The sequence below is a fragment of the Pieris rapae genome, chromosome 13, assembly GCF_905147795.1.
Source record: "Pieris rapae chromosome 13, ilPieRapa1.1, whole genome shotgun sequence".
Taxonomy (NCBI): domain Eukaryota; kingdom Metazoa; phylum Arthropoda; class Insecta; order Lepidoptera; family Pieridae; genus Pieris; species Pieris rapae.
Window position 1 is genome coordinate 4,261,697 of NC_059521.1, and position 27,777 is coordinate 4,289,473.

The 27,777-nt window shown below is 34.5% G+C and overlaps 1 protein-coding gene across 3 annotated transcripts; it reads left to right on the top strand.

Moving 5' to 3' along the window:
* On the top strand, positions 1 to 27,250 carry LOC110993880 (protein MON2 homolog). Of its 3 annotated transcripts, none has more exons than XM_022260276.2 (39): positions 1 to 219; positions 606 to 737; positions 955 to 1,137; positions 1,430 to 1,559; positions 1,723 to 1,823; positions 1,975 to 2,100; positions 2,235 to 2,314; positions 2,592 to 2,730; positions 3,116 to 3,230; positions 3,362 to 3,493; positions 5,146 to 5,242; positions 5,448 to 5,576; positions 5,896 to 5,978; positions 6,303 to 6,424; positions 7,104 to 7,223; positions 7,786 to 7,990; positions 8,738 to 8,871; positions 9,378 to 9,489; positions 9,957 to 10,010; positions 10,907 to 11,034; positions 11,209 to 11,310; positions 11,723 to 11,833; positions 12,604 to 12,779; positions 17,875 to 18,037; positions 18,275 to 18,410; positions 18,595 to 18,737; positions 19,190 to 19,297; positions 19,449 to 19,583; positions 19,964 to 20,123; positions 20,539 to 20,641; positions 21,067 to 21,211; positions 21,340 to 21,510; positions 22,052 to 22,162; positions 22,241 to 22,344; positions 23,178 to 23,323; positions 23,873 to 23,980; positions 24,214 to 24,310; positions 24,653 to 24,765; positions 25,348 to 27,250. In XM_022260276.2, exons 1-39 carry the CDS (start codon positions 100 to 102, stop codon positions 25,467 to 25,469), a joined length of 4,896 nt encoding a protein of 1,631 aa, XP_022115968.2. In that variant the 5' UTR covers positions 1 to 99; the 3' UTR covers positions 25,470 to 27,250. The 3 variants fall into 3 exon arrangements, with proteins under 3 accessions (XP_022115968.2, XP_022115969.2, XP_022115970.2); XM_022260277.2 differs by having other exon boundaries at positions 9,957 to 9,998; XM_022260278.2 differs by lacking the exon at positions 9,957 to 10,010.
* The last annotated feature ends 527 nt before the right edge of the window (positions 27,251 to 27,777 follow it).

The window sequence follows — 27,777 nt, forward strand, 5'->3', positions numbered from 1 at the left end:
GGTCGATTTAAAGAGAATTTGTGTTTTGTGTACATGGCATATTTTTAATTTGATAAAATTTAAAGAAAAACATGAAATAATTTGCGTGAAAACAGTATCATGGCATTCGTGAGTGCAGTTACCGGTGATGATTCTACTAGAAAATTTATGGACGTCTTGCAGAATGATTTTAAGACACTTAGCTTGGAAACCAAGAAAAAATATCCCCAGATAAGAGAGGTTTATTACTTTATTTTATTTAAACTACTTAGGTGTCATGTGAATATTAATATATATCAACATAAAATTTGTCTCTATATATTTCAGTAAAACTGTATTTACTATCATAATTTATCTAATAAGAATGACACAGGCTAAGAAAAATATCCCCAGTTAACAGAAGTTTATTACTTTTTTACTTTATTTATTTAAACTATTTATGTTTTATGTGAATATAATATATAAAACAAACAAAAAAATTCTATATATTTCAGTAAACTTTACTTTTTACTTCCATAAATTATCCAATAAGAATTTAAGATACAAATCTTCTATTATTAAAATGCAAGGTTCTGTTAGGATTTTCTAGTTTTGAACAAACTAATAGTCTTGTCTGTCCCTTTCAGGCATGTGATGAAGCAATAGAAAAGCTATCCCTAGCTGCTAATAATCCGCAGGCTTCATTGTATGGAGTTGTCAATCAAATACTATATCCTCTTGTACAGGGTTGTGAGTCAAAAGATGTGAAAATTATAAAGGTAAGAAATAAAAGTACATCCATACATCCTACTTGTTAGTCTAATAGTGAATATATATTTTTATACAACTTTCCAATTATTAATCCATCACTTGTATATCATATTGAGTTAAAAATGTGACATGAGGTTTGTTGCTAAAATTCAAGGAAAAGTTTTTATGTTTTATTACATTGTGATTGCTACATCATCATTAAATGCTTAAAAAATTCTTATACAGTTTTGCCTGGGCACTATACAGCGGCTGATTGCTCAACAAGGCATTGATGCCAAAGGAGCCAGACATATAGTTGACTGTTTGTTCAACTTGGGTCAGGCAAATACACTTGAGCTAAAGTTATTACAAACTGCTGCATTGCTTATGACTACCTCTGATCTAGTACATGGGGATACTTTAGCTAGGGTAAGCATATTAATAATATTTCTTTTAGGTTACACAATTTTACTTACTGTATCTTAAGGTATAGTGATTTGTTAGTAAAACTCATCATGTTACTACCCATATAACTATTACCGCTGCACCTATAGAAGAAGAAGAAGAAGTTACAAGTATTTTATTTTGGTGCATAGACTTTAAATTCCTTAATTATTATTTGCATAAAAGTCTCATTGTATCAGTAGGTACAGTGGTAAGACTTCAACAGTTGCATTGTTGAATTAAACACTCTGTATTAATATCTATTAAATTTCCATAGACAATGGTGCTGTGTATGAAAATGGTGGCAGCCTGTGAGGGTCGAGATGTGAGCACAAGTCATGCTGCAGCAGCCACTGTGAGGCAACTTGTTGCTTTAGTCTTTGAGAGGGCTCTTGCTGAGGCAGATGGTGACTTTTTTATGATAATACAAGCTGATAATACTTTTCAGGAATTGTGATTAAAAATATAGACGTAATTGATTAAATTAGTGTTATTTCCATTAAAGTAGTTTAATTAAATATATATTACTCACATAAACCAAAGATATTTTTAATATGTCATTTTTTATAGGTACACTGAAAGTGAATCCGGCTGATGTCAGAATACAAACAAATCAAAAAGCTCCAAAGGATCTTAAACCCTGTGCTGTTGATGCCTATCTTATTTTACAGGTAAATGCTCCAAAAATTATTGCTTCTTTTTCTGCGGACAGACATGATGATATACATTATATATAGTTAAAATGTGTTTGTGTACATTTATATCATCATATTTTTTTGCCAACTTTACTGAGATGTATAAAACTTCAATTTTATTTTTCAGGATATAATACAATTAATCAATGGTGATGCTGCAAACTGGCTTGTTGGAATATCTGATGTTCCAAAGACGTTTGGCTTGGAATTGCTTGATACTGTACTTACTGATTTTTCACCTGTGTTCTTTAAAGTAAGTAATAATAAATAAGTGTACAATATTACATGATGTACATATATGTTATCTATAAAGTAGTATTTTTTTAATAGACAGTGTAATTATATTTATTATTTGAACAAGATTCTATAAAAACTGCTTTATTACAGATAACAGAATTTCGATTTTTACTCAAGGAGCATGTATGTGCATTGATAATTAGGCTGTTTTCGCCAAATGTCAAATACAGGTTAGTTTCTTTGTATTTTTTTTTTAAATCAGTCATGATTCAAATGTTATATTGCATTGTTAACTCTCATAGTATATAAGCCAAGGTTTGATTCCTGGTGTAAATAATTATGTCATGTTAGCTCAGCACTGAGCAGGCTATTAGTCTATTTGCTTTATAAATATACATTTTTCTATTTCAAACTTTTTAATTATTTTTAACAATTGTTGCGTCGCTTTTATTTATAGAAATAGAATATAAAAAATGAATATTTATTATTTCTTATTTGATATTTCAGGGCAGCCTTTACGGCCCCCCATATACCAGGTGGTGGAGCTGGGGGAACCCCTCCCGCCCCAGATAGGCCCCACTTTCCTGTTACTATGAGATTGCTTCGCTTGGTTTCAATTATACTGCACAAGTATCACGATTTATTGGTGAGTATAAAGATATAAAAAGGATCAAAATTATCTAATCTTAGACTACACTAAGATTGTTATTGTTAGATATTGAAATTTGTCAGAAATTGTGGGGTTTGTATAAATTTTAATTACGAACCTCTGAGGCTTAATTGAAATAGCAATTGGTTTGTGAGCTCTTAGTGACGATTCTGGTAAATATATATTGAAAATAACCAGTTTTGAATGCAAAGGCATCTGTTAAAACTTTCGGAATATCTAATTCTGTATTTTTTCAACTCGAACTGATATCACTTCTTAAAAAATCACCAAAGTGGTTATTTACAAAAATGCTTTTTTGTTGAACATCAAATTGTGAATTTTGATATCTTTCTTTGAATTCACAGTTCGATATATTTTGTAGGTGACCGAATGTGAGATATTCTTATCTCTAACAATCAAATTCTTGGACCCGGATAAACCGTTATGGCAAAGAGCGCTCGCTTTAGAAGTACTACATAAAATGACTATACAACCTGGTGAGTTCTGCTATATATATATAATTCGAGTAATATAAAAATTCAATTTCGCTATATACAAAAACATGCAAAACATACTTAAAAAACGTTTTTATAAAGCAAAACCTTTTTATTTATTAAAATCGTTTCAGATCTTCTCAAATCGTTCTGCGAGTGTTACGACATGCGTCCGCACGCAACGAACATCTTTCAAGATATCGTGAACGCGCTCGGCGCGTACGTTCAAAGTTTGTTCGTCGCTGCCAATGTTAATACGCAGCCTGGTAAGTGGAAATATAAATCAAATAAACTTGTACCTAAGAATCGTGTTACTGTTAAAGTGGTTTGTATTTTGCTGAAAGTTTTGATTCGCATAAAAATAGGAGACCAAATTCTTTTAAAGTTGTTAACCACTTCTATAGAAATATTATACAAGTACAAATGTAACACAAAACACATAATAACAAAGAGGACTTTTACTATTTAATGATATGTCAGACGTCGTGGTTATCCACGTTTCCAAATAATTCTAGCTCCAAATGTTCATGGATGCTATCCGATCCTGGTGACTCAGCTTCAAGAAAGTTCAAGGATTCTAGTGTGATATCATCTTCATTATCGTGATTCTCTTCTTTGTCTTCATATAGAAGTATTTCTGATATGCCTTCTCCTTCTCGCCTACTCGAATTATCTAAAATATTCAATTGATTATTTTTATAGATATCATTACGACGTTACACTTTAATACCTTTTGGAGTGTTTTTTTAAATTATATTTTAGTCAAATACATAATACTATTGTTTGTACAATACTTACATTTATCATCTGATCTTAAAATGGTTACATTATTGTTACCACTCGCCAGTATATGTGTGTAAAGGTCTATTAGACCTTGGCAGTGTCTCATACACCGAGAATATGACATAAATCGGTTTGCGCGCGGGTCGCGCGGACATCCTAGTCTTTCACTGAAATTTTTAAAATAGCAGTATTTAAAATTGTGTAAAAAATTAAATGATAAGTAAAAGGTAAAAATAATTTGTGTGTTTTGCAAATTGAAACAATTTCGTGTGTCAAGTTGCTTCACAATTGTATTCATTTGAAATGATAATTCAGGTTAACTAAAATGTTTTAATATAAATACAAATTATCATACGTGCAATTTTGAAGCGGGAACGCAAAAGTCCAAACCGGTCTAACTGGTGTAGAGCAAACACCAGGAGAAAAACGACGCGTGCACTGCGTATACTGATAGTACACTTCTTGTTGACTAAGATATTTAACTCCTGAAGATATTAAAAATTTCTTTATATATTGAATAATAGTAGTATGTAACGGTTACGAACTACGTGAATCTTGTAATCTGAGCTTATATCAAATCTATGGCTTGATGTTTTTTATTTCGTTTACAACGTAGGTGTAAATAGATAACATGCACCCATACCATGGTTGTTATTTTCAGAGTTATTCACATCGCAAGCTACAATACACACAAATACTCCTGTGAATACAATTGTGTTTAACATTTTTGATATGTGACATTTCGTGGCTGCATAGAAATTGTGCAATTAAAGTGACGTTTTATAAAATTATGAGATTGTAACATTATAGAAAAACCTTTTTATTGTAACCTCTTGTGATTTCAATTTTCTAGTAAAAATAATTACTTACTTTTATAAATTCATAAATGTCTCTCTTTTCACATAACCTGCTATCAACCCTTATTTATGATCCTCCATAGCTATTAAATATTTTCCATTATCCTAACGGGGCTATTTGAAACTTTAAACAAAGGCAACAAAACATCCCTTAACGAATTGGTGGCATTAAGTGATTTAGGAGAGATTACTTATTAATATTATAAGTAAAGCAATTTAACAATTATTGTTATTAGTCATGTAAATTTTTAAGGTGTAGGATATTATTTTTTGTTTAGGATCGACCGGGGTTCCTCAACAAGCCGGTTTTTATTGGAAAGGTGTATGGCTACCGCTTTGCGTCATCTTCGAGCCTGGTACTGCAAAGTCTGTTTAGTAAGTAGTTTTACATACATTATATTAAATTTAATTAAATATCATAAATAACGTGTAGCTAGACGATGGTTAATCATCAATTGGTACCGTACAATTGAAACACATAATTGATACTATAATACCATTATCATTTTTTTATGTGTGACTTATTCCCTCAAATATAAGACATAAAAAATAATGTTTTATTTTTCATAATCTTTTTCAGCATAGAAATGCTCGATCGAACAGAAGCGCCCACCATTCAAGATGGCTACGGCATATCAGTTGCCTACGCATGTCTTATAGAGATAATACGGTCCATCGCTATTAGTGTTGAAGGTGAAGAATATTATAGGTATGTCTACTATACATTATTTTTTGGTTGTCCAAAAAGTAAAAAACGCCAGTAGCGCCTTCAACTAGCCTTCTAGGTATAGGCTTCGGATTTCTGAATCTGTTTCGTGACCATTTATTATGCCTGACATACGCTGGCGACTTTTGAGGCCTACTGCCGTGGATACAACCTACATACAACTTTAAGAAGGCGCACGCTGAACTGGCACTAGGCCAATACTACCAGAAAGTAAACTATACTTATGTACTTAACGTGATAAAAGTTTCATAGCGCATTGATAGAGACATTTACACATTGCATTGATTGTTCTTTTTTCTAGGTTACAGGAACTGTATGATGACAATCAAAATGACAATGATGAGAAGGAAGTCAATTCTAATACCAAAGCTATTAGTAATAAAGGTACTACCTTACATAACATATATAACTTTTTAACACTAAAAATAACTTTTTGATGTAATTTAAGTAATTTTTTTTATTGATAAAAACCTTGCCAACGCTTGGCACACTATTACATCGCTTAAAAAATCACTAAATACAATTTTAAATGTGACAAGTACTTATAGGCAAACATGACATACACGAAGAGATCTAATGTTAAACAAAACAAAACAACTATTTGACAAAAAAAACTCTGGTAAAAAAATAAACTTAAGAAACTAAACAAAAATTAAACAAAAATCGATTTCAATTTTAATTTAAGACATTAACATTACATTATTGTAGATACAGATGATACAGAGACTAGAGACATAACGAAGAACGGACATAATGAGTCTGACCAGAACTCGAATATAGTTAGGAAGGATTCTGAAACGGACGACAAAGATCGACAGCTTAGCTTACAGGTATTGGAATTACAGAATAAGTAGGAAATTTAAAACATAAGAACATAAACGTATTATTATTGTTATATTAAAACCGCATTAGTGTACGGTTTACAGCCGTACAGATATTTGCAATATAAATGACACCATGCAATACGTTTTGCTAGTGTGTTCATTTTCATTATATGTTATTATATTCACTTAAGTTAGTTCGCATTCATCCGTCGTACCGGGTGCGACTCTTATCTTAATCTTATCTCACCCCACTAGTTTAGCCCATTGCTCTTTGAATAAATTATTATCCTTTTAAATATTTTATAATTAATCCCAATCCTGAACATTGGTCCTTCGAGCCGGATCTGAACCAGTGACCTATGGATCTGAGGAAACATCTTTTTTTTATCTCTTAAAAATAACTCTAATGTGAGTAAAACAGAAGAGCTCATGAAGAAACAAGCTACTAATTTCAAATAGTAATTGTGGTCGCTATAAAATAACGATAAATACGTTGTATTTAAATGAAAGCCACTTTAAAGATTTTTATTTATGAACTAAAGAACTAATATGCTGTTAGTGAAACTTATATTAACTTATATTATATTCCTTTCTACGCTGGTTAATATAATTATATTAACCAATTTTACTTTATTTACTTTAAATTTGACGCAAACTTTAACTAAAAAAAATATTTCTTTTGCAGCTTATAAAGTCGTCTTGGTGCGGTTTAGTGTGGGGTTTATCAGTACTTGCAGAGGCCAGTATTGGAGAGCTGGAGAATATTTTATGTGCCATACAGACGCTTGCTAGAGTCAGTGGGAAGGTTAGTATACAGGTTTACGTATACAGGTATATTTATAAAAAATAAGTTTTTTAACTAATTGAAGGCACGTATATTTAATCTTCATAATTTTTAATCAAGATTATTAAGCTAATACGTATTTGCGTGTTGTATTCACGAGTATGTAAGTGCGTGCTCCTATTTCACCATGTCTAGAGGACAAATCTTTGTTTTTAGTTTATTTTATTATTCCTTATTACTCAAGATGTCATATGGAACATGGTGTAATGGTTGCAGCTCACAAACGTTGTGTAAAAGAAAAAACTTGGCAATGAAAAAGAGTGGCGGAAAGTTTATTGCCAGTTCTTCTCTTCCGTTCTACGCCCTTGATTTGAGAACTGCCAGTTCTATAATAAATGTAAAATTAGAAGCATACATAAAACTTCTTTTTTTGACGTTCATAAGTGTACATTATGTTACCAACATGAATAAATGATTTTGAATTGAATTCCTAGCATTAGTATTAGTAGCGTATTTCGGCAAATATGTCACAAGGGGCAATTAGTACTTTTTCTAGATAGTAAAGGCTTTGTTTGGTTCCCAGGTGGGTGTGACAAACGCTCGCGATGCTTGTATAGGCGCGCTATGTCGTTGCGCTTTACCGGCTCAGTACTGTGTGCCTGTATTAGGTGCATTAGCGGCATTGGCGTGTCCATGGCCCGCTGCACGCGCGCAACCCTCTCAACAGGCTGATCTGAGACATCATGTTGTATGGGTCGGGACTCCTTTACCCTGTGCGCAGCCACCTGGTAAGAAAAAAAAAAAATATAATTGATATTTTATTTAATACTAGCTGAACTGGCAAACGTCGTTTTGCCATGTATATCATTTATGGTTATTGTGCCTCACCCGACATAGATAGGTATAGTGTGTCGCGGACTTTTTTTTGTAGATATTTATAAGATCTACAATTACTTCGAACATTTTATGGTTCTATCTTTAATAGTTTAGGCAGGGTACGCAAAATAAGTAAAGTATTTTTTGGTTGATTTTTTACACCTTGTGTCCGAAAAACCCTAATATCTTACGGAACCCTATTTTTGTTCAAAATTAAATATAGCCTATATTACTCGTGGATAATGTAGCTTTCGAATGGTGAAAGAATTTTTAAAATCGGTCCAGTAGTTTATGAGCCTATTCATTACAATCAAACAAACAAAGTTTTCCTCTTTATAATATTAGTGTAGATATAGATATTCTTAGTGAAATAAGATTAAATGATGTGAGAAATATTCAAAATTCAACATAATTCGTTTTAAGAAAGTATTTACCAATCATAAATGCAATGATTTTTCCGTATCCCTTATATCGTTACCATCTTGTGGCGTACCTATGCCTTATATATCTATATTAATGATTATATGTGTATAACTTCACATGCATTGTCTTAGAGCATGGAGTATTGAATGTGTCTTCGAACTGTAAACATTGTTCTTATTTAGTCCCATCCTTACAATGTAGTATCGACTTAAATACCTTATCATGGTTTGTTTCAGGCCAGCAGCAGTCGTTCGTGATGGTGACCTCTCGTCACGTGACAGCAATGCGTGCCCTGCTTCAGGCGGCTCGCAGGGATGGAGACACTATGCAACAGGCTTGGCTGCCAGTTCTTACTACGCTACAGCATCTGGTTAGCTTATTCTTTTATTAAGCTATTGCATAGATTTTATCGCGGGCCTTGAGCGTGGGGACCGAATCCAGAAATTCCGTAACGTAAAAAACCTAACACCCCCCACTCCGACCGGCACAGCGGTGATACTTTTTAGACACGAGACAGACTATATAGGCTTGTTAGTCCGAGTCTGGTTGATTGAATTAATGTAAAAAAAAATACTGCATAAATAAAAAATAAATAAACAATTATAATTGCATAGGTTGATAAAAATGCTATGCAATAGCTTTATCGCGGCAGTTCCCGAGTGCCACTCGTTTCTTTTTTTATTATATAGTTATTTGTGGTTTTCAATCTTATGTTGAAGATTCGATTTTCGATTAGATTTGCCTAGGATAGATAAATTATTATTATGTATTATATTATTATTATAGGTGTATTTAAATATATTTTTTCTGCTATACAGAAATTTCGTCTGCACAATTGTAGTTTAAGAGTAATGAAATATTTTTTTGTTCCACTAGGTATGGATCCTGGGTCTGAAACCGTCGACGGGTGGAAGTATGAAAGCCAGTCGCGCAAGTGCCGACGCCAATGCTGTCATGAGCACTTCCGCTGTCATGGCTGACCTTCCTGGTAATTTGGTTTTTTTAACTTATCTTTCTTTCGCTAACTACGATTTCATTTTCATAGCTGGCATCACTGCCTACTAATTTCAGGTTTAGTCAACCTTTTTCAAATAAAATATTGTCTTAACAAGTGCGTTTTTACTGTTTGTGATGAAAAGGGACGTAATTATCACTCGCCATTAAACCACTTAAATGTGTAGCACGTTTACTAACAAATACTATGTATGTATAGACTCAGTTCAGACTCGTATTGAAATAAAATGTATCTGGCCAAAAATGTTTGTCTTCTCTGACATGTCAAAAAATTTTACCTGTCAGAATTCGACGGAATTAAAAATCGGTAAAAAGTACAGTAGCTGATTAAATATCCATTTTTTTATATTAATTATCTTTTTGATGTTGTCGGTTTTTGTACAATGTAGTAGTTTCATAGGTTGATTAGTCATTTTTGGTTGCAGTATAAACTGATTTCAGGTCAGCAAGTTCCCGTGGCGGAATCTCTCGGAGTAATGAGCGGTATTGATATCTGTAATACGAATATTTAATTAATTGTGTGCTTAATTGGAATTTCTTATGGCTAGATATGGATTGTGAAAAGTAGGTTTTTGCATTCACAAAGCGAAAAAGGGAGTCTATGTTTGAGTGTATCTTTGTGTTGAATTTGTAGTGACAACCTTGCGTCTATTACTGTCATATTAAAAAAAAATTGTGATTATCAAAAGACTGAAAATTTTATATGGGATTAAAAATCAGTAATACTTTTAATATTGATTTTTACCAAAAAAATTTGTGACTCTCTGATTTGGCTTTAAGTTGTTGTTTGGTCAGCAAAAATTATAAATTAAAATAAATATTACATTTAATTGTATGCAGATGTATTTATCACTGTGAGGGAGTTGTTAGCAGCGAATTTTCCCTAAAAAAATAGAGAGTTGGTACTATAGTCTCTGGACGTCTTCCTTCTAATGAACTGTGGAATCTAAATATACCATAGCAGTTTTAGCTACCAATAACAGATATCTATTGTATATAAGTATACAAATTAAAATTGAATAAAAATGATTATAGATAGATTCCAAATATGCGCACGAAAAACGACTAGTGCAACCGCTAGGGGTCGCTTATGTCCGTCCAACGCACGGGATTGGAGCTTGCTGGCCTTGTTCTAGCACGCGGTTTTGTTTGTAATTGCACTGCCTACATAGGCCAGTTCTGCTTTGCACAAACGCTATCGCTCATATTTCATATAGCTGTTTTTGAAATGAGTTAAATAATTTTATCAAATGGGTGCTTCAATCGACGATTTTTAACAATTAAACTGTTCATGTAACAACTATAGAAAAAATCGAAATGGGTTTTTTATATGTGGATATCCTAGGGGAACCTTATACATGGACGTATTATTAAATGTTGACAAATTTCAGCTCTATCAGCAATGTTATCGAGAGTGTTCGAGGCTTCAAAGAATCTAGATGATGTAGCTCTGCATCACTTGATTGATGCTCTGTGTAAATTGTCCAATGAGGCTATGGATCTGGCATATTCGAATAGGGTGTGTATTCAAAGAAATAAATGTTTGAAGTACATATTCAAGATTATTATTATTTCTCTTTTAATTGTGCTTTTGAAAAAAAGTCTGTCGAGAACTAAGGCTTAAATATACCAAGCATATAGTATGTGATATAAGTTGTAGATAGTTTCATAATAATAGATTTTTAACTTTCAGGAGCCATCATTGTTCGCGGTGGCAAAACTCTTGGAGACGGGGCTGGCAAACATGCATAGGATCGAAGTGATGTGGCGACCTATTACTAATCATTTACTCGAAGTATGTCTTTAAAGTATATTGAACATTATAGTAAATTTAAGTAGTTTGAAAGTGAATGTTCGATTTGTATAACAAATTAAGTGAGGGCCAGCGGTGAATCCCAAAAAAAAACAAAATGTATTTAAATACTTTAATTAAATTTCTACAATAATTAAGAACTTAACTAAATAAGACAATTGAGTCTGGATATTAGGTGCACGATCAATTATCTATATTATATACATATTACTACTTGAGATTTGACGGGTCCGATGTGAGTTATCTGATCAAAACTGCTGGTATCTGTTGTAAATTCCTTTTTAACGGTGTTGCGTCAGAGGGGTGAAGGTATTTGTTATGCGGGGTAAAGGGAGTGCAATGGATATGTACCATTGCACTCCCAAACAAAATAATAATAATAATATGTTTATAGGTGTGTCAACATCCACACATACGCATGAGGGAATGGGGAGTAGAAGCCATCACATACCTTGTGCAAGCCGCATTTCAATATCATCACAATAACCCTGCGTTAGTAACAGAGGTGAGTCAAAGTTACTTTTTCTGTCTGTTATACAATAATATTAATTTACTATATTAATAATAGCTATATAAGATTACCTTGTCTTGATTTCTTTTAAATCTACGATTGATTTTTATTGAAGTGAAACTTCTTTAGAATCGTTGTGATTTCAAACCGGGTGCAACGGAAAAGCGACAGTAAAAAGAGACAGAAACATTAATTCATATGATTTAACGTGGGAGAAAATGAGATAGATAAACTTCTTTAGAATCGTCGTGATTTCAAACCGGATGCAGAGGTAAAGAGAGACAGAAACATCAATTCATAAGATTTAACGTGGGAGAAAATGAGATAGGAGGCATTATACAGCCTCTCTTTACTGCCGCTTTTTCATTTGATCGAATTTCAAACTTTCGCTGTTTTAGTTTTTGCCAAATTAAAGATTTATATTAAACTTATAAATTAAAATGTATCATTAAAATATACTGTTTTTAAAGAACACACACATTTAGATAGTGGAAAATGATTAATTTATATTTGATTAATTATAAAAACTTTGTTTTTGAAGGTTTCACTTCTACAATGTGTGAATTGCACATATGTTTTTTTTTATATTTGAAAATCATTCATAATATCGAGAATGTGTATACAAATGTTAATTCGTAATTATATTCGCTTAGGAAGTTTTCTTAAAAAAGATTTTATTATTTTTATTATAACACTGTTCCAGCTTGATTATAGATTTTTATCCGGCTGATATATTTCTTAACATAATATCCATTCAATTTTAGGCCCGCGAGCGCCTAATACTTGAACCACTAGCAGAGTTGTGTAATGTACGTCATTGCGACGTACGCGCTCGTCAATTAGAATGCGCGGCGAGATTATTGCACTCACGCGGGGAGCAACTCGGTGCTGCTTGGCCCTTGATGATGGAGATCATTTCTGCTATATGTGATCAACACAGGTGGGATATTAGTAGTATATAAAAATTTGTATGTTCAGATTCAAAATAAAATTTGTGTAATAATATATAAATTTTACCTAAAAATAAAATTTGTATTATGTTTCCTAAGACGTCCGAGGTCCATTATGAGAGTACATCGCTTCCGTTTCCGCCCAAATCGCTAGTTACCGACCTTTTCCCACCACGTGACACCGCCGCCAGCGCCCAGCGTTTGAAACTGGAACTAACTTTTTATCGCGCTAAAGCAAGCCGCCAGAATTCTTGTTCATTGTTTGTCTCATAATTAGAGAACCAGGAAGAGCTCGTTTGGACCTCGGACGTCTTAGGAAACATAATACAAATTTTATTTTTAGGTAAAATTTATATATTATGTGTTCCGTTTGACGTCCGAGGTCCATTATGAGAGACGTGTTTGTTATCTCCTGGTGGCTTGTAAGGTTATATAATATAACTAAAAAACGCAACAATGTGATTTGAATTATTTATTTTCGATAGAATCATGATGAAATAAACAATACAATCTAATTAAAGCCTAAGCTTTAGTACCATTTAATAAATATGGTAAATAAATTTTCATTGTTTATATAGAAGTAGAAAACCTGGCTAATTCATTAAGCGGCCGAAAATCCTACTGCGAAAGAGACTTTTCCGATCGAGTCTCAGCATTCCGACTATTATTTTCTAGATTTCGACAATAATATTTCTTATGAACTTTCATGACGCCACTTTGCCTTAGCAATAATTTAATTTATGGGAAATCTTTCTAAAAACTTTAGCGAAGCTACACCTAATCAAATCTACGCGGCGATGATTTGATACCCGATTATAAAGGGTTTTCTTAACCTAGCTCCCAATAATTGCGGGGGTAGCTAGTCTTACAGGATCTCTGGTTGTAATAAATAAATTTGTCAAGGAGCCACACCTATTATTAGAGACGGTTATGAGTGTCCCAAGACAAATGACGGATTTAGATGCTTATTCGGGCAAGATAAAAACGTCCAACTTGATTGTCTATACGTTTCTGTATCTGTTTTATAACCGAAAACCAGATGCAAAGTGATGGAATTACGGCTAATAATAAAATGATGAAGGTCGCCACGCAAGAGTCAAATCATGAACTCTGCGCCGAGACGCCAATAAAATTATAATGGATGTGCATCCCATACTGGCAATTCCTGCGTGATTGGTTTAGCTATAAGCGATATGAGGAAAGGAAATGCTTTACTATGTACGTTTTTAATAAATTATTATTAGATGGAATCTTAACATCGCTTAGAGTCCCACAAATTGAACCATATGCCAGATGATTATTTGGTAAATAGTTTTGCTAAGTATCTAACTACATCAGGAGGAGCCGGGAATCGACATATTCAGTTCATATTTAATTATATATAATTATATATATAGTTATAATTTAATTTACCCATTTATACCAAAAAGGGGCTTATGTTTTCCTTGTTGAAGCTCTTCAACACGACGAAAGAAGTTTTTCGTCTCAAGCCAGTTGTCTGTTAAAGATTCCTAGCCAAAAAACGTTTCCAATTGTAATTTCTGCACTTAAGGAGGAGGTTAACTAGTTACGGTATGTATATATCAGGGTTTGGCTTAGATTCCGTACTGATAGCGAGGGTGCAAGTGTTCGGGCTATCAAATCCGGGCGCCAAAAAATGCTTCCTCCACCTGGGTGCTATTATTATGCTATTATTTCCCTTAGAGGAAAGATGAAATGGTGCAGCACTCGAGGTAGAATCGCTGGCGGTGGAAATATCAACACTAGATCGTATCTCCAGTATTTGCTTAATGAAGGAGTCGCAAGCGTTCGAGTCTAATAGTTTAGCGACACATAACTTGCTACGACATGAACCTCTCCAGAAGCGAAAAGATCTATATGGTTCGAATATGTCCGTGGTTGCCCTTTTAAGAGATGCCCTTTGGCGCCCCTGCGATTGCGCGAGAGGTAATTGGCTTCCACGTTGTACATTCCCGGCAAGTGTCGTGAGGGATAAGTACAATATTCAAACTGTACGTCAGTGCCAGAAGATCTTTTGTCAATTTTAACAGCATTTATGACCTTGTTCCTTCTTTGTTTTTTATGTACTAAACTACAGTTTTGCTGTCGCTTTGCAGGATTAACGTCGAGTTCTTTAGGACCCCGGAGTGTGTCAAACAGATTGCTGCTACGAGCGTGCATCTCCCTCAGATTACAATGCCACTCCATCTGACTGTGTCCAAGAACCTTTCAGGGGTTTGTTGTTGACCTGCACTCCCTTTTGTAGATCCGAGGCATCGGTGACAATGTAATGCATATGCCTTGTTTTTAAGTGAATCGGGGTCTTGTGACCGAGGTTGTGCAACCACCATGTCTTGATTCACCCCCACTGCAAGAAGACTCGGGCAAAGAGGAGGTCTCCTTAATGAATTTCTTTGTCGCTGCAGTGTTTAACAATGCCACCTTCCCCGGTAGGTGATGAAGGTCGCAAAATTGAGATAGGTTATGCACTATACCATGTCTAGATTCACCTCCTCTGCAAAAGGACTCGGGCAAAGAGGAGGTCTCCTTAATGAATTGCTTTATCGTTGCAGTGTTTAACAATGCAACCTTCCCCGGTGGGTGATGGAGGTCGCAAAATTGGCATACCCTAAGAGGCGTTGGGCCTGCTTGAGGGTCCAATTTGCCGGCTGACAGGCGTGTTAACTGGCACTGACGAATTTTGATTACTTTCTCTGCAGGTGAGGACTTTGCATTTGATATTGTGTCCCACGTGATACCCGGAAAATCGATCGACCTCATTGGAGTGCATATCGACTTCTCTAGATTTATGGTCCAGTCCAGGTTCTTAAAGATAAAGGGTATGGCTACGAGAACCTGGGATTTCAGACTTGTTCTGTCCTGGTGGACCAGTAAGTAATCATCCAAGAAACCGATTACTCGTAAGCCTTGACGGCGTAATAGCTCGGCTGTCCAAGTTGTCGCCGACGCAAAAAATTTTCGGAGCTATGGCCAAAACATGTCATTTGACGGAGCCTTCCCTCATAACTGGTACACAGAAAGAAACGATGTTCGTGGAAAATCGGTACGTGGTACTGGGTTTGGCCGAGATCCTTCACCATTGCTTTATTATAGGAAAATTTGGCATTTGGTGGTGATGAAACAGATGAAAAGGTTCTGGTTTCATGAAAATAAGGATTTTGGGTTGAAAATAAATCGCATTTATTTATTTATTTAATTTTTCGTTATTATAAAAGAGGAGATATGAACAACGGGGTCAGTAGGGCTGGCTCCAGTATTTATTATGGTTTAGAATCATGAAATGGATTTCCAACGACATCGAAGTTGAAACAGGTGTTTGCAACTTTTTTAGGATTTCCCGCGTTGGCAGTATTAATGGCGGTTGGAAGAGGGTTTTAATTTCGCCCAATTTTTGTGATAGTACCTTAAACAACCACCCGAAAAGCCTATCGAGTCACTTATACTTGTATTTATTTAATCTGTTATTTTTGCACCCCCCTTTTTTCTTCCTTTCGTGATCATCAAAGTTGTGACTCTTTTGTCCTTGTTTTGAGTTGTATCGGTTACAAAGAAAGGGCTTTTGACTGACCTGAGAAGTTGAAGCTACAGGCTATTCAGAACGTACGGGTGATTTAACGCGTATTGTTTTAGGTTGGTACCCGCAAATTCTGCCAAATTTGTCAATACCACCAACTTTATGTAAATATGTAGATAATAGTTCCGGATTAAACATGTATACCGAAGAGAGGAAATTCTTTTTAGGTTTTTTAGCAATGTTTTACAGCGAGATTCTAAGACTTTGGCCCGTTTGCCGCAAATAATTTGTAAAACCTCGTGAGCCCGTTACTCACTTTATACACTTTATACTTTAACCAAAACATTCGTACAATTGATCATGTATAGAATTGAATTAAGCGTCACGTTCAAGTGAGAATACCACTCTAAAACGCTACGTAACGCCTTATTTATTAACTCATTTTGAGCTACAAACGTGCTCGATAAGACCGCAAAACTTTTCATAATAACCGTAAACCATAAACCGTTCCATGATATACAATTATAAAGAATCCTCTAGGAAACGTCTTTATTAATTTTGAAATCGGTAAAAGCAGAAAAAGCAACGTATTTCTTTTGTATATCATATAACGTACACAGTTCAGATCAGAAGCGTTAAGCCGCATGGTTTAAAAACGGGTCGTTTAGGTTTGCATTATTATTATATATAGATTGAGGCACTTTTTAAACATGCCAGATAACGCAGCATAATTGGAGAAAGTATTATTAAGATGACTCACCAATTTCTGCGACAATTACTCAAACCTTTAAAACAAATCTGGAGAAGAATCACGTGAATTACTGCGCACGTGGTTATTTCGTCTTTGTTTTGGCGGCGGTTCTTCATCCTCTTCACTCGTGCTTTTGCGAACTTTGCGAAGAACCCGGCTTGTTAGAACTTGCAGAGACAAAATCTTCCGTGACATTATGAGAAGGCTTTGTAAAGTGCGGGCTAGGCACGTTCGACCGCGTGGCCAACACCGCCGATTTTAGCACTTTTATTAACCATTTTTCACCTATTTTAGCACTTTACTTAACCAATTTTCACCGATTTTAGAACTTTTCTTAACGATTTTGTAATTATAACGTGAAAACCGAGTTCACCGATTTACGTATTTTCACTTTGAAAATAAATTTTAGGTCGATATAACTTTAAATATACTGATTCGTTTTTAAGTTTGCACTAGCGACTGTGCTAGACGAAAAACGACGCAACAATGAACAAGAATTCTGGCGGCTTGCTTTAGCGCGATAAAAAGTTAGTTCCAGTTTCAAACGCTGGGCGCTGGCGGCGGTGTCACGTGGTGGGAAAAGGTCGGTAACTAGCGATTTGGGCGGAAACGGAAGCGATGTACTCTCATAATGGACCTCGGACGTCAAACGGAACACATAATACAGATTTTGACTATGTTTATTCAATCGTATTGGATATATTCGCAATTAAAGTTATTCGATCTGTTTGTTATTACTTGTTTCATAAGCCTAAAGTATAAAGTATTTGAAATAAATAATAACATGTTGTGCACACAGTGAACAATTAGTACGGTCAGCATTCCAATGTGCGCAATTAGTAGCTGGGGACTTATTAGGATGCGCGGGACCCCGGTGTTTACGGCGTGTGTTAGCCGCCGCTGCGGCCTTTGCCAGGCAGACCAAGGAGCTTAACATTAGTCTTACCGCTGTTGGTCTTATGGTAAGAGTAACACACGTTTTCCGATGCATAAGTATAATCGTTCAAATCAATTTCATTCAATTACAAAGCCTATTGTGGACATTCTGAAGTAATTGGTAAACTCTAATAATACTAGTGTTTTATATAAATTTTGTGATAAATATGTTTTTATAGAGAAATCAGGGGAGTGAAAGAACTGATAATTATAATGTTGTATGACATTAGAAGTAGATGTTATTTGTATGTTAATTATTACAGTGGAACATATCAGACTATTTATACCACAAGCGCGATAAATTGTCTGTGGCACTCGCGAACGAAGCGGCTGCGTGTCCTGAATACCCCGATTTACCACCTCTGGACAGGCTTTGGATGTGCCTTTACGTACGACTTAGTGAGTAGAACATAATATTTTAAGGTAGGAAAGATCGACTCATGTTAAATAGACCAATTTTTTTTAATGAATATGAATATTATATTAGCTAATCGTGTTATTCATAATGTCAAGTAATTTAATTAAACACATTTTTTGTTTTCACCCTGTTTTCTTACTTTATGTTGGTATTCGTATGTAAAAGGTGAGCTATGTACGGAACCGCGAGCTCCGGTGCGTCGCGCAGCCAGTCAGACATTATTCAGCTGTATCGGAGCACACGGGACCCTATTGAGCAAACCCGCATGGAGAGCATTACTGAATATACTCTTCCCCATGTTGCAACAGGTAATTAATAAATAAAAAATAAAATAATGTTTATAATTTTTGTCCGGACCTACCGAGATATTTTCATCTTATAAGTATATCGATTTTATTTTTTCATTAATCGTTATATATGTATCATATATTTGAATTACTAAGGATTGTTAATTGTTCTTATAGTTTGTCAGTCATGCTATCCAACTGATGACACTTTTCTGCCTGTGCCATCAAAAATCCTGTCAAAAAATCTGTAAGAGTTTAACAGTAATAAAGTTTCCTGCTGAATTACATCATAAAAATTGTTCCATGATATCTCCATGATATGTGATATGTGAAACAGGGTGTAATTAAGCCACTTCGTGAGCTATTAAGCGTAGTATAAGTATATATTAATAGATATTATTAGGTATTAGCATTATTTAATATAATATGTAAGGTATTATACCTTTCCATAATCTTATTAAATCTTCGTTTAGGTACAAAAACAGTCGAATATTGCGAGTTCGGAAAAAGTTGATACAGGAGAACATATCTTGATACATCACACCAGAAACACAGCGCAGAAGCAATGGGCCGAAACACAGGTATGTTTCAATAAGAGACCAATTGTAATTGATAATTTCCACGAATAAAATTTAAAAGTACTCGAAATGTATAGTTACATAATCAGTATTTAAAACTGTTTATAAATTATATTATTATTATATTTAAAATGTTATTTTCTTAATATCGCAGGTTCTAACCCTATCGGGTGTGTCTCGTGTCTTCCACTCGAGGTTCCAGTTATTGACTTCCGTTGGAGATTTCCAGAGGTCATGGACGGCACTGTTAGATTTTATTGTTGATTTTGCGCTGAGGAAGAGTCACGAGGTAGGAAACGAGAGAAATAACAATACATTTTTTATATTGTATATATTTTTATTTGATCACATATCAGTGTTACATTTTTTTTTTGTCTTTTTATTCACTACGATCTGTCACACACTGGGGGACATTAAGTAGTTGGTAGGTCGGGACTTGTCATGACATGCTCGGAATGCGACTAGGGTCACATCCTACTTTACTTTATTGTAAAACCATAACTAACCATTAGTTTGTCTACAGTATCGTAAATCTATTAAATTTATCATTTGTAACTAGCTTTGAAAGAAGAATTCTTAAATAAAACGTTCGGCCACGTAAATATTATAATATCTTTAAAAAACTGGAAGAACTCATCGAAGAATGTGAGAATTCAATAATATTTTCAGGTATCAGTAGCAGCATTGAAGTCATTCCAGGAGGTGGTGACTGCAGCGGGTCGCTTGGAAAGTGAGAGTGCGGCCAGCAACAAACGTATTTGGGCCGCGGCGTGGGCTGCTTGGACCAGTATTGCGTCTAACCTGCATTCTGATACAGCCGCTAGGCCAGGTGGACTTTATTACCGAAAACTAATATCGGTCAAAATAAAGAGAAATATCTCTGGTCTCTGGCTGAATGGCCAGCGCTGTGGAACATTCTGCTCCTCAGCATAATCCTGAGCCAGGGTTATTTACAGCCACAGCACACACGCATTACATGCTTGAGACGAACCGAATGGGAAAAGAAAAAAAAAATATATATACCCCCCATTATATCTTTTATTTATTTTTTTCTCTTTGATTATTGTTATTTTGTATGTTTATGTGTCTATGTCTACAAAGAGTCTAATATACAAAAGCCGAATTACTTTTGTGTTCCATGGTATTTCATTAGTAGCATTTTTAAACTCTTGGACCAGATTATTCCAGGTGCCTTTTTAAGACTTAACAATTTACTTAATGAGTAATAAATGTTTATATTTCAGTGCCAGAGGATGGTAAACCTGTTGAGTTGTATTCGCCATCATTGAATTTCCTTACTACCCTTGTGCAGATCTTCCCCCTCATTTTCCAACATATACGGCCATCGTAAGTATCTATTTTTTTAATTCCATAAAATTATTGTGAAATATTCTATTTCCATTCATTGTGGGACGATTTTCTTGAATTTAAGTTCATAAATTTTACGGGTGCTGTTGAGAGACCGTACTATTTTCTTAATATACTTTTGTATTAGGTTTAAAGACATTTATTCTCATAATAGACATTAGTCACTTACATGAGAACACTTATATGCTAACGTTAGAATTAAAAAAAAAAAAAGAAACTTGGTAGAACTTGGATAAACTTTCATTCCCGTAGATTGGGATCACTCAATAGATGGTCTTTTAATCTTAATTTAAATATTGCTAGGCTGCCTGCGCTTTTTACATTTTTTGTATTTTGTATTTTTTTTTATTCTATAATGAAAAGAAAAGCTATGAGTATTAATTCTATTAAACATTTCTTTAAAGTTTTACCCCAAAAGACGTAGAGCAACTCGGCCAATGTCTATGCAAAGTGTGCAGTGTTGAACCGTCCGCGTCCGCACTGGACGGCCTCGGTACGGGCACGCCCGCTAGTTTGCACGCCCTGCATTGCCTCGACACTGTACATAAGGTATTCATCCAATGAAAGGGAAATTCATTGTTTATCATATTTAACAGTTTATTTTGTACGTATTGAAAGAAATTTACGTTTATGACGAAAATAACGAAATTAAAATTAAAAATTATTTTCCTTTATAGGAGGCCCTAGTCCGCCATGAGTTATTGCCAGCGATGTTCTCAGCACTAACCTCTCTAGCGGACGTTGTAAGCTCCCAACCGGCGGCAAGTGCCCGTTGTCTCTCCGCTGCCGCAGCGCTGTATCGGGCTGCGCCTGCGCCGAGTAAACATATTCTGCCGCACTTGCTGCAGGTAAATTTGACCATGGTTCTTGAAAACAGTTAAATTATGAACAGGCTATTCTATGGTTTGGTTTATAGTAATATCGTTAAGTCTGGTACATCTTCATATTTGGTCATCTTAGTACTGATTATGCGATTAAATAAAAATTATTTTTCATTTGCAAATTTGCGTAACTGGTGTAATGTAATTTAGTCAGACTTTTTGTACAGTCTAAACCGTATACGACGACATCGTTTAGAACAACATACCGGTTATAGTGACCATTGATTATGGTCAGGTCAGGTCCCGGCTGAATTCTATTGTATTAATAAAACGTCATCGGTTGTTACGACTATCGGTTTTTACGACCAAATATGAATAGTCCCTTCGATGTCGCTATAACAGATTTTGACTTTAGTTAGTTTACTCAACTAAAAAGTCTAAAGTGTTTTTAGAGGGAAAAATCTACCTTTTTACTAATGACTGACAAAAAAAACGGGAACAATTCCTGCTTTTCATGAAAGAATTAATGTGAAAACATTTTTAAAACGAAAATCTTTTATTTTCTTAGGCTCTTCACACAGCGGTAAAGAAGTGCAGTCCAGAGAAACGAAGACGGAACAGCGAGAGAGAAAGAGATCAACCGGATGAGACGGCGCAAATAGCTACTTTATTGTTGCAGGTAGATTATATGATTAATATTTGTGATCTCATTAAATATTGGATACAATGATTTACAATCACCAATTATTTCTTTCAGGTTCTGGCCACTGGGTTACCGCTAGCGAGAGAAAAGCCTGACGATTACAAAGAGTTCTGGGAAATATTGCCCGGCGTGCTTGAAACGTTCATGTTTGAACCGCCGTAAGTTTATATAAGTTACTATACAGAATGCGATACAACGTGGGCGAGTTACAAACATATTTGGGCCATATCAATTTATAGCCAAATAAATTTTGAGCATTTCATTAATTTCACGTTATTCATTTCTTTAAAAATTCTATGTTACTTAAGAAGAGTTATTATTTTTTGATTTGATTGGCATCCCAAAATGTGGTGGTTTAATTACATTTCGTTTGTTCGATTACCAGACGAGACAAGTAGATTTTATTAAATAATTGAGTGTAATATATACTTATCTAATAGTGTCTTCTTTTAGCAAAATATCCTGTGTACGATATTTAGGATACATTCCCTTGATGTCCCATAGTATTGCAAAGTAAACAAATAATAATAATAGTTATTTAAAAAAATGTAAAGAAATTTCAGCATCTTATACCGCAATATTTATTTAGTATTTAAAAACGCTTGCAGCGGTAGTCCTATCCATAAAAATATATGGATTAAAACGGAACAAACAAATTCTAAATTTCAGAAATGAGACTGATTATTTAATTGTACGTTGATTTTAGAAGAGTCATATTTCTTATCTTTTGTTTGTTTATTTGTAATGTTTTCTATTGAGCAATAAATACATTGAGGTGCGAACTAGTTGTCACAACCGCCAAACTCAGTATCTATAGCTTTTTGCTTATCAAATTTCGTTAATTAAGTGAAATTAAAATCCATTTTCCAAGATATGGGAAACCCTTTTTTGTACACGAAATTTGACATATAAGACAGAGCTCAAGTTTGACTTGAGCGGCAATACGTGTTACTATACAAGAGGATAATATAATCGCAATGTTATTATATAGTGTGGGGTGCGGCGGCCAAGCCCGTGAAGTCGTATGTGTGATCCGCGATGAAGTGTTGGGCGGTTCCCCTAGGGCGCCCGCCCATGCCGCTAGACGCGCCCTGCATCTCGTCAGAGCGGGATCCATGCATGCCAATCACGCTTCTAGTATGTATAAAATAGTCTTTCAGGCTTTTTTAAAAGTTAATAAATTTAAATTGTTGAGTGGTGTTTTTAAGTAGAATTTGATTTCTAAAGATATTTTCTATATATTCACTCACAACAAATTGGCTCCTTATGTAAAACCTGAGCTGTGTGTTTAGTTAACAGCTTCAGAATTTATTTTTTCTTTTAATTTAGATACATTTTATCGTAAAATAATTAAAAAAAAAATCAGTGGCGCTACAACATCTTTAGATACAGAAATCTGAGGCCAAGTCCTAATAATGATCATTTTTAAATCTAATAGGCAAGTAGGTGATCAGCCTCCAGTGCCTGACACACGTCGTCGAGTTTTTGCGTCTAAGACATGTCGGTTTCCTCGTGATGTTTTCCTTCACCGTTCGAGCGCATTAAATGCGCACATAGAAAGAACGTCCATTGGTGATCAGCCGGGCATCGAACCTGCGACCTCAGGGACGAGAGTCGCACGCGAAGCCACTAACCTAACACTGCTCTATCGGTGTATAGTGTTAAATTTTATTTAATCATTTGCAGAAAACGAGCAAGAACTTCGGGAGCGTGAAGAATTTGCCCGAGCGTGCTTTGAGACTTTATTGCAGTTCTCGATGTTAGAAGATGTTGATTCCATCGCAGCCGGAGAAGGTTGATAGTCTTTATTTTTAATGTAAATTATCATTCGTACGATTTACCGGAATAGAACGCGCTCAATTGTGTGCTATGACTTACAGAAGTCATTTTCTTGATTAAGATATAAAAATAGTTTTGAATTAAAAAAGTAATAAAGCGTAAATAAGGCAAATAAACAACAAATTACATTAATTTGAAATATAAGAAAATGTAATTAAACGATTTTTTTGTTGTTGTTTGTGTTTCAGAAGACGCAGACCCACTAGCCATAATGCCACTTCTAGATCGGTTTCAAGAAGTTATCTCGAAATACAGTTCTGAAGACGATTCAGAACCTTTAACCAGGTTTGTGTGACGAAGGATAATTAAACAATCATAAAATTTGCTTTGGGCTTTCCGAGAAAGTTTGTTTTGCGTAATATCGTTGTAAAAACGTTCTTTTAAATCTGTTGGTTATTAATTTAACTGGGTTTATAGTTGTAAGAATGTTTTCTTTAAGTTTAATTGTTCATAATTAATTTAATATTTCTTATGTTGAAGGAAAACATCGAATTCATTAGGAACAAAAATACTAGTTACTTGGCTATTAGCTATTTGCCTATTAGAGAAAAACAAACGTTTTTGTTTTTTTTTAACTTGTGATCCAAATCGTATATAATGATTTAGTTTCTTCTTGATTATTTCCAGACATCAGCTGTCTGAGATATCGTTTGTCCTGAAAGCGATAGCGACCCTCACTGATGCCATGAAGCGAGCGCCGCCCGCAAAAGTAGACGCTACGGCCTGGCAGAAGCTTATAGGTGAGAATAACATTTCAGTTATTTTTCCGGTGTTTGATGTATATACAACAATATAATAAATAACAGCAATTTTTTTTTATTAAACTAAAATTTCAACAAAATCGGCTGATGGTTAATTCACTTTTTGTTTGATCCATTTAACCATTTAAGTTGAGTACACTTAACATGCTCATGGCAAATAAGTATTTTTTTTTTACGTCGGGAAATGCTTTTACACTGCGGTATTTTACTATTATATATTATTATTTTTACAACCCTACCCTCTAAAACCTGACGGATGCCTTCAGCTCGTTAATGGGCGGAGACAGATAACGGCTGAGCCCGATTTTTACCTTCGCCAAACGCACACAACACATCACAAATCTTAAAGACTTGCGAAAGCACGGCGTCGCTGGCCCGATCATAATTTCTTTTCCGGTGGAGCATCGGTATAATTTTTACTTTTTGATTCATGATGGCTTCACAAAAAGCCTTGAATGCATTCCAGGGACGTCATTGTCAGTTTTGAATAATCCAAAATATAAAGCAAGAGTCTGTCAATCCAATGTAGCTAAAGCTTTTACAAATTATATTTATCCATAGGAATATACCCGCTGATAGTGGGTTTGGCAGCGGGGGGACGTGCCTCGGGCCCCGGTGGTTCAGGTCCCGCAGTGCGGGAAGCCCTTCTGCAGTTCGGGGGCCTTTTGGCTGCGCCGCCCTAGCGCCTGCTATACACCATTCACATATAGAGCACGAGGCTCTAAAAGCGTCGTCAGCCTGAACAATCGTTACTAGATATCAAATAAAATGGGTTCTGTCAGGTATTACGAAGTTCCGAATTTACGCAGAAAATATATTAATTTTTAAGAAGAACATTTCTGTCTGCTGCATGGCCTTTACAAACACAATATGTTTTTAAAATATTTTTTTTAATTAGTCGTAATTCGAAAATAACGATTGATTGCTGAGGTTTAATGATAATTTACGAATCCGCAAATACCTGATATTCAGTTACTTATATCTAATTCCAATACAATGTTCTGCATATCTAAAGATTTTTATTTAAAAAAAAAAACGAAATATTTTGGTAAAAAAAATTCCAACTGTTTTCAACTAGCGAATAGAGAGAATAATTCCTGAAGCATCCTTGACAGAATCCATTTGTGTTACTTATAATTTCTGGGCCATTTTAGGATAGGGTATAATGATAAAATTAGCTTAAGCCCAGAATGAATTTCGCCACTGATATTTTGGCTGTGAATTGGTGATATGGCTTAGATTTTGATTTAATTCGGCTGACGACGTCAACCTGCATAGTGCAACGTGAATAGACTAGTACGCGTAGTGCGCGATTGTGTTGCATAGTCAATTCGAGTGATCATCGAAATAGTGACGTTAGTGTAATAATAAATCATCTAAAGGCTTGTCGAAACAATTATTGTTTTGTGTACCTTGATTTGTAAATTAAATTTTTATGCATCATACTATTTCTACTTCCATGAGCTAGTATTAAAAAAAAATTGGCAGTTATATTATTGTAGGACAACGTATTTTATCTAATCGTCAATATAAACTTGTACTGAACTACGTTTAATACTTTTACTATACACGCAATGAAATGCGAGCAAATTTTATCTATAGCCAATTTTGATTCAAGTTATTGTGTAACCATAGAAATCAAACAAATGCAAGCTTTTAACGAGAGCTGCAATGATATTTCGAGTTGGTAAATATAGTTGCAGCAACTTCCAGACTAGTTCTATGTGCACTTTTTTGTTTATATAAAAGATAGAAATTAAGCATTACATGTTGTATAAGTGAAAACCTTATGTATTCAATGATAGCTACCTGTTTTGATCACATTCCTATGTTCATAAGTTATTTAAAATTTCCCAAAAAATCTGACATAAATAAGTAGTAATAGGAATACCTCATAGAGGATGCGTGCATTATTACTTTTATACGATAGAAGCTAGCAACAACCTAGATATCCATAGTTGTATTTTAGTATTATTCAATATACAATATTTCGGAACAAGTAAATGACAGTCAAATTTTGCTTAGACATAATTTATTGAGGGTCAACGGGTATATCGAATAGACTGGACGATATTTACACAGATATTCCGCAGATCATGAAACAAAAATTAAATGTGGATTTTTCATTGTACAACATCACAAGCGAGACCTTAAAAAACCTCTACAAAAGAGTCTCTTTTCAGTCGGTTTATTCCATGTTTCATGACTATGGTATTAAGTAGATGACATGGTAATAAATAGATTAGTAATAGGCCTAAATCGGTTTTATTTAGTGTGCCCTATAATTTGTAATTTATTTTCATATAATTGTGTTGTAAACCGAGTTACCGAAGTTTATAAAATTGTAATGCAATAATGAATACTCTTAAGGTTTAACTGTTTATGATGTAATTATGAACGTTATTTTTAAATATTCTATTTAAGTTATTCGTTTGTGACTGACATTAAAGTAATTTAAATACGTTGTTTTTTTTATTAATAAGATAAAAACCTTATTTAATCCTTAAAACATATTACGGGTTTCCTGTCTGTTTTGAGGATATTTAATATAAAGCTCTTAATAGGGATGCATCATTGAGTGTCAGATGGTTGTGTCTTTATATTTTCCCACTTTTCCCTGTTAACCTCGCATATAACCACGGGCCGTAAGAATCTGAAGGCCCTTACATAAAATGTAATAAATATTTACGTATAAGAAATGTGAAATATAAGTTTAACAATATAACTTTTTTGATAATGGGATCAATCCCTCTGGTATTTTGAGACGGTGGCGTCGTCGAAATTATATATGCGCCAGGATCTGGAGTCACTCTTTCCTTATCCTCTTAGTATAGTAAAAATGGCACCATTTTAATATTTAAAATAATATTTATCTCAAACGAAGCCTAAGTCTGTTGTAAAAATGAGGTTAAGATACGATAACCATTATGTCTAATAACGTAAGAGTAAACCTCAAATGTAAACGATATACAAAATGTCTAATCGCGATCT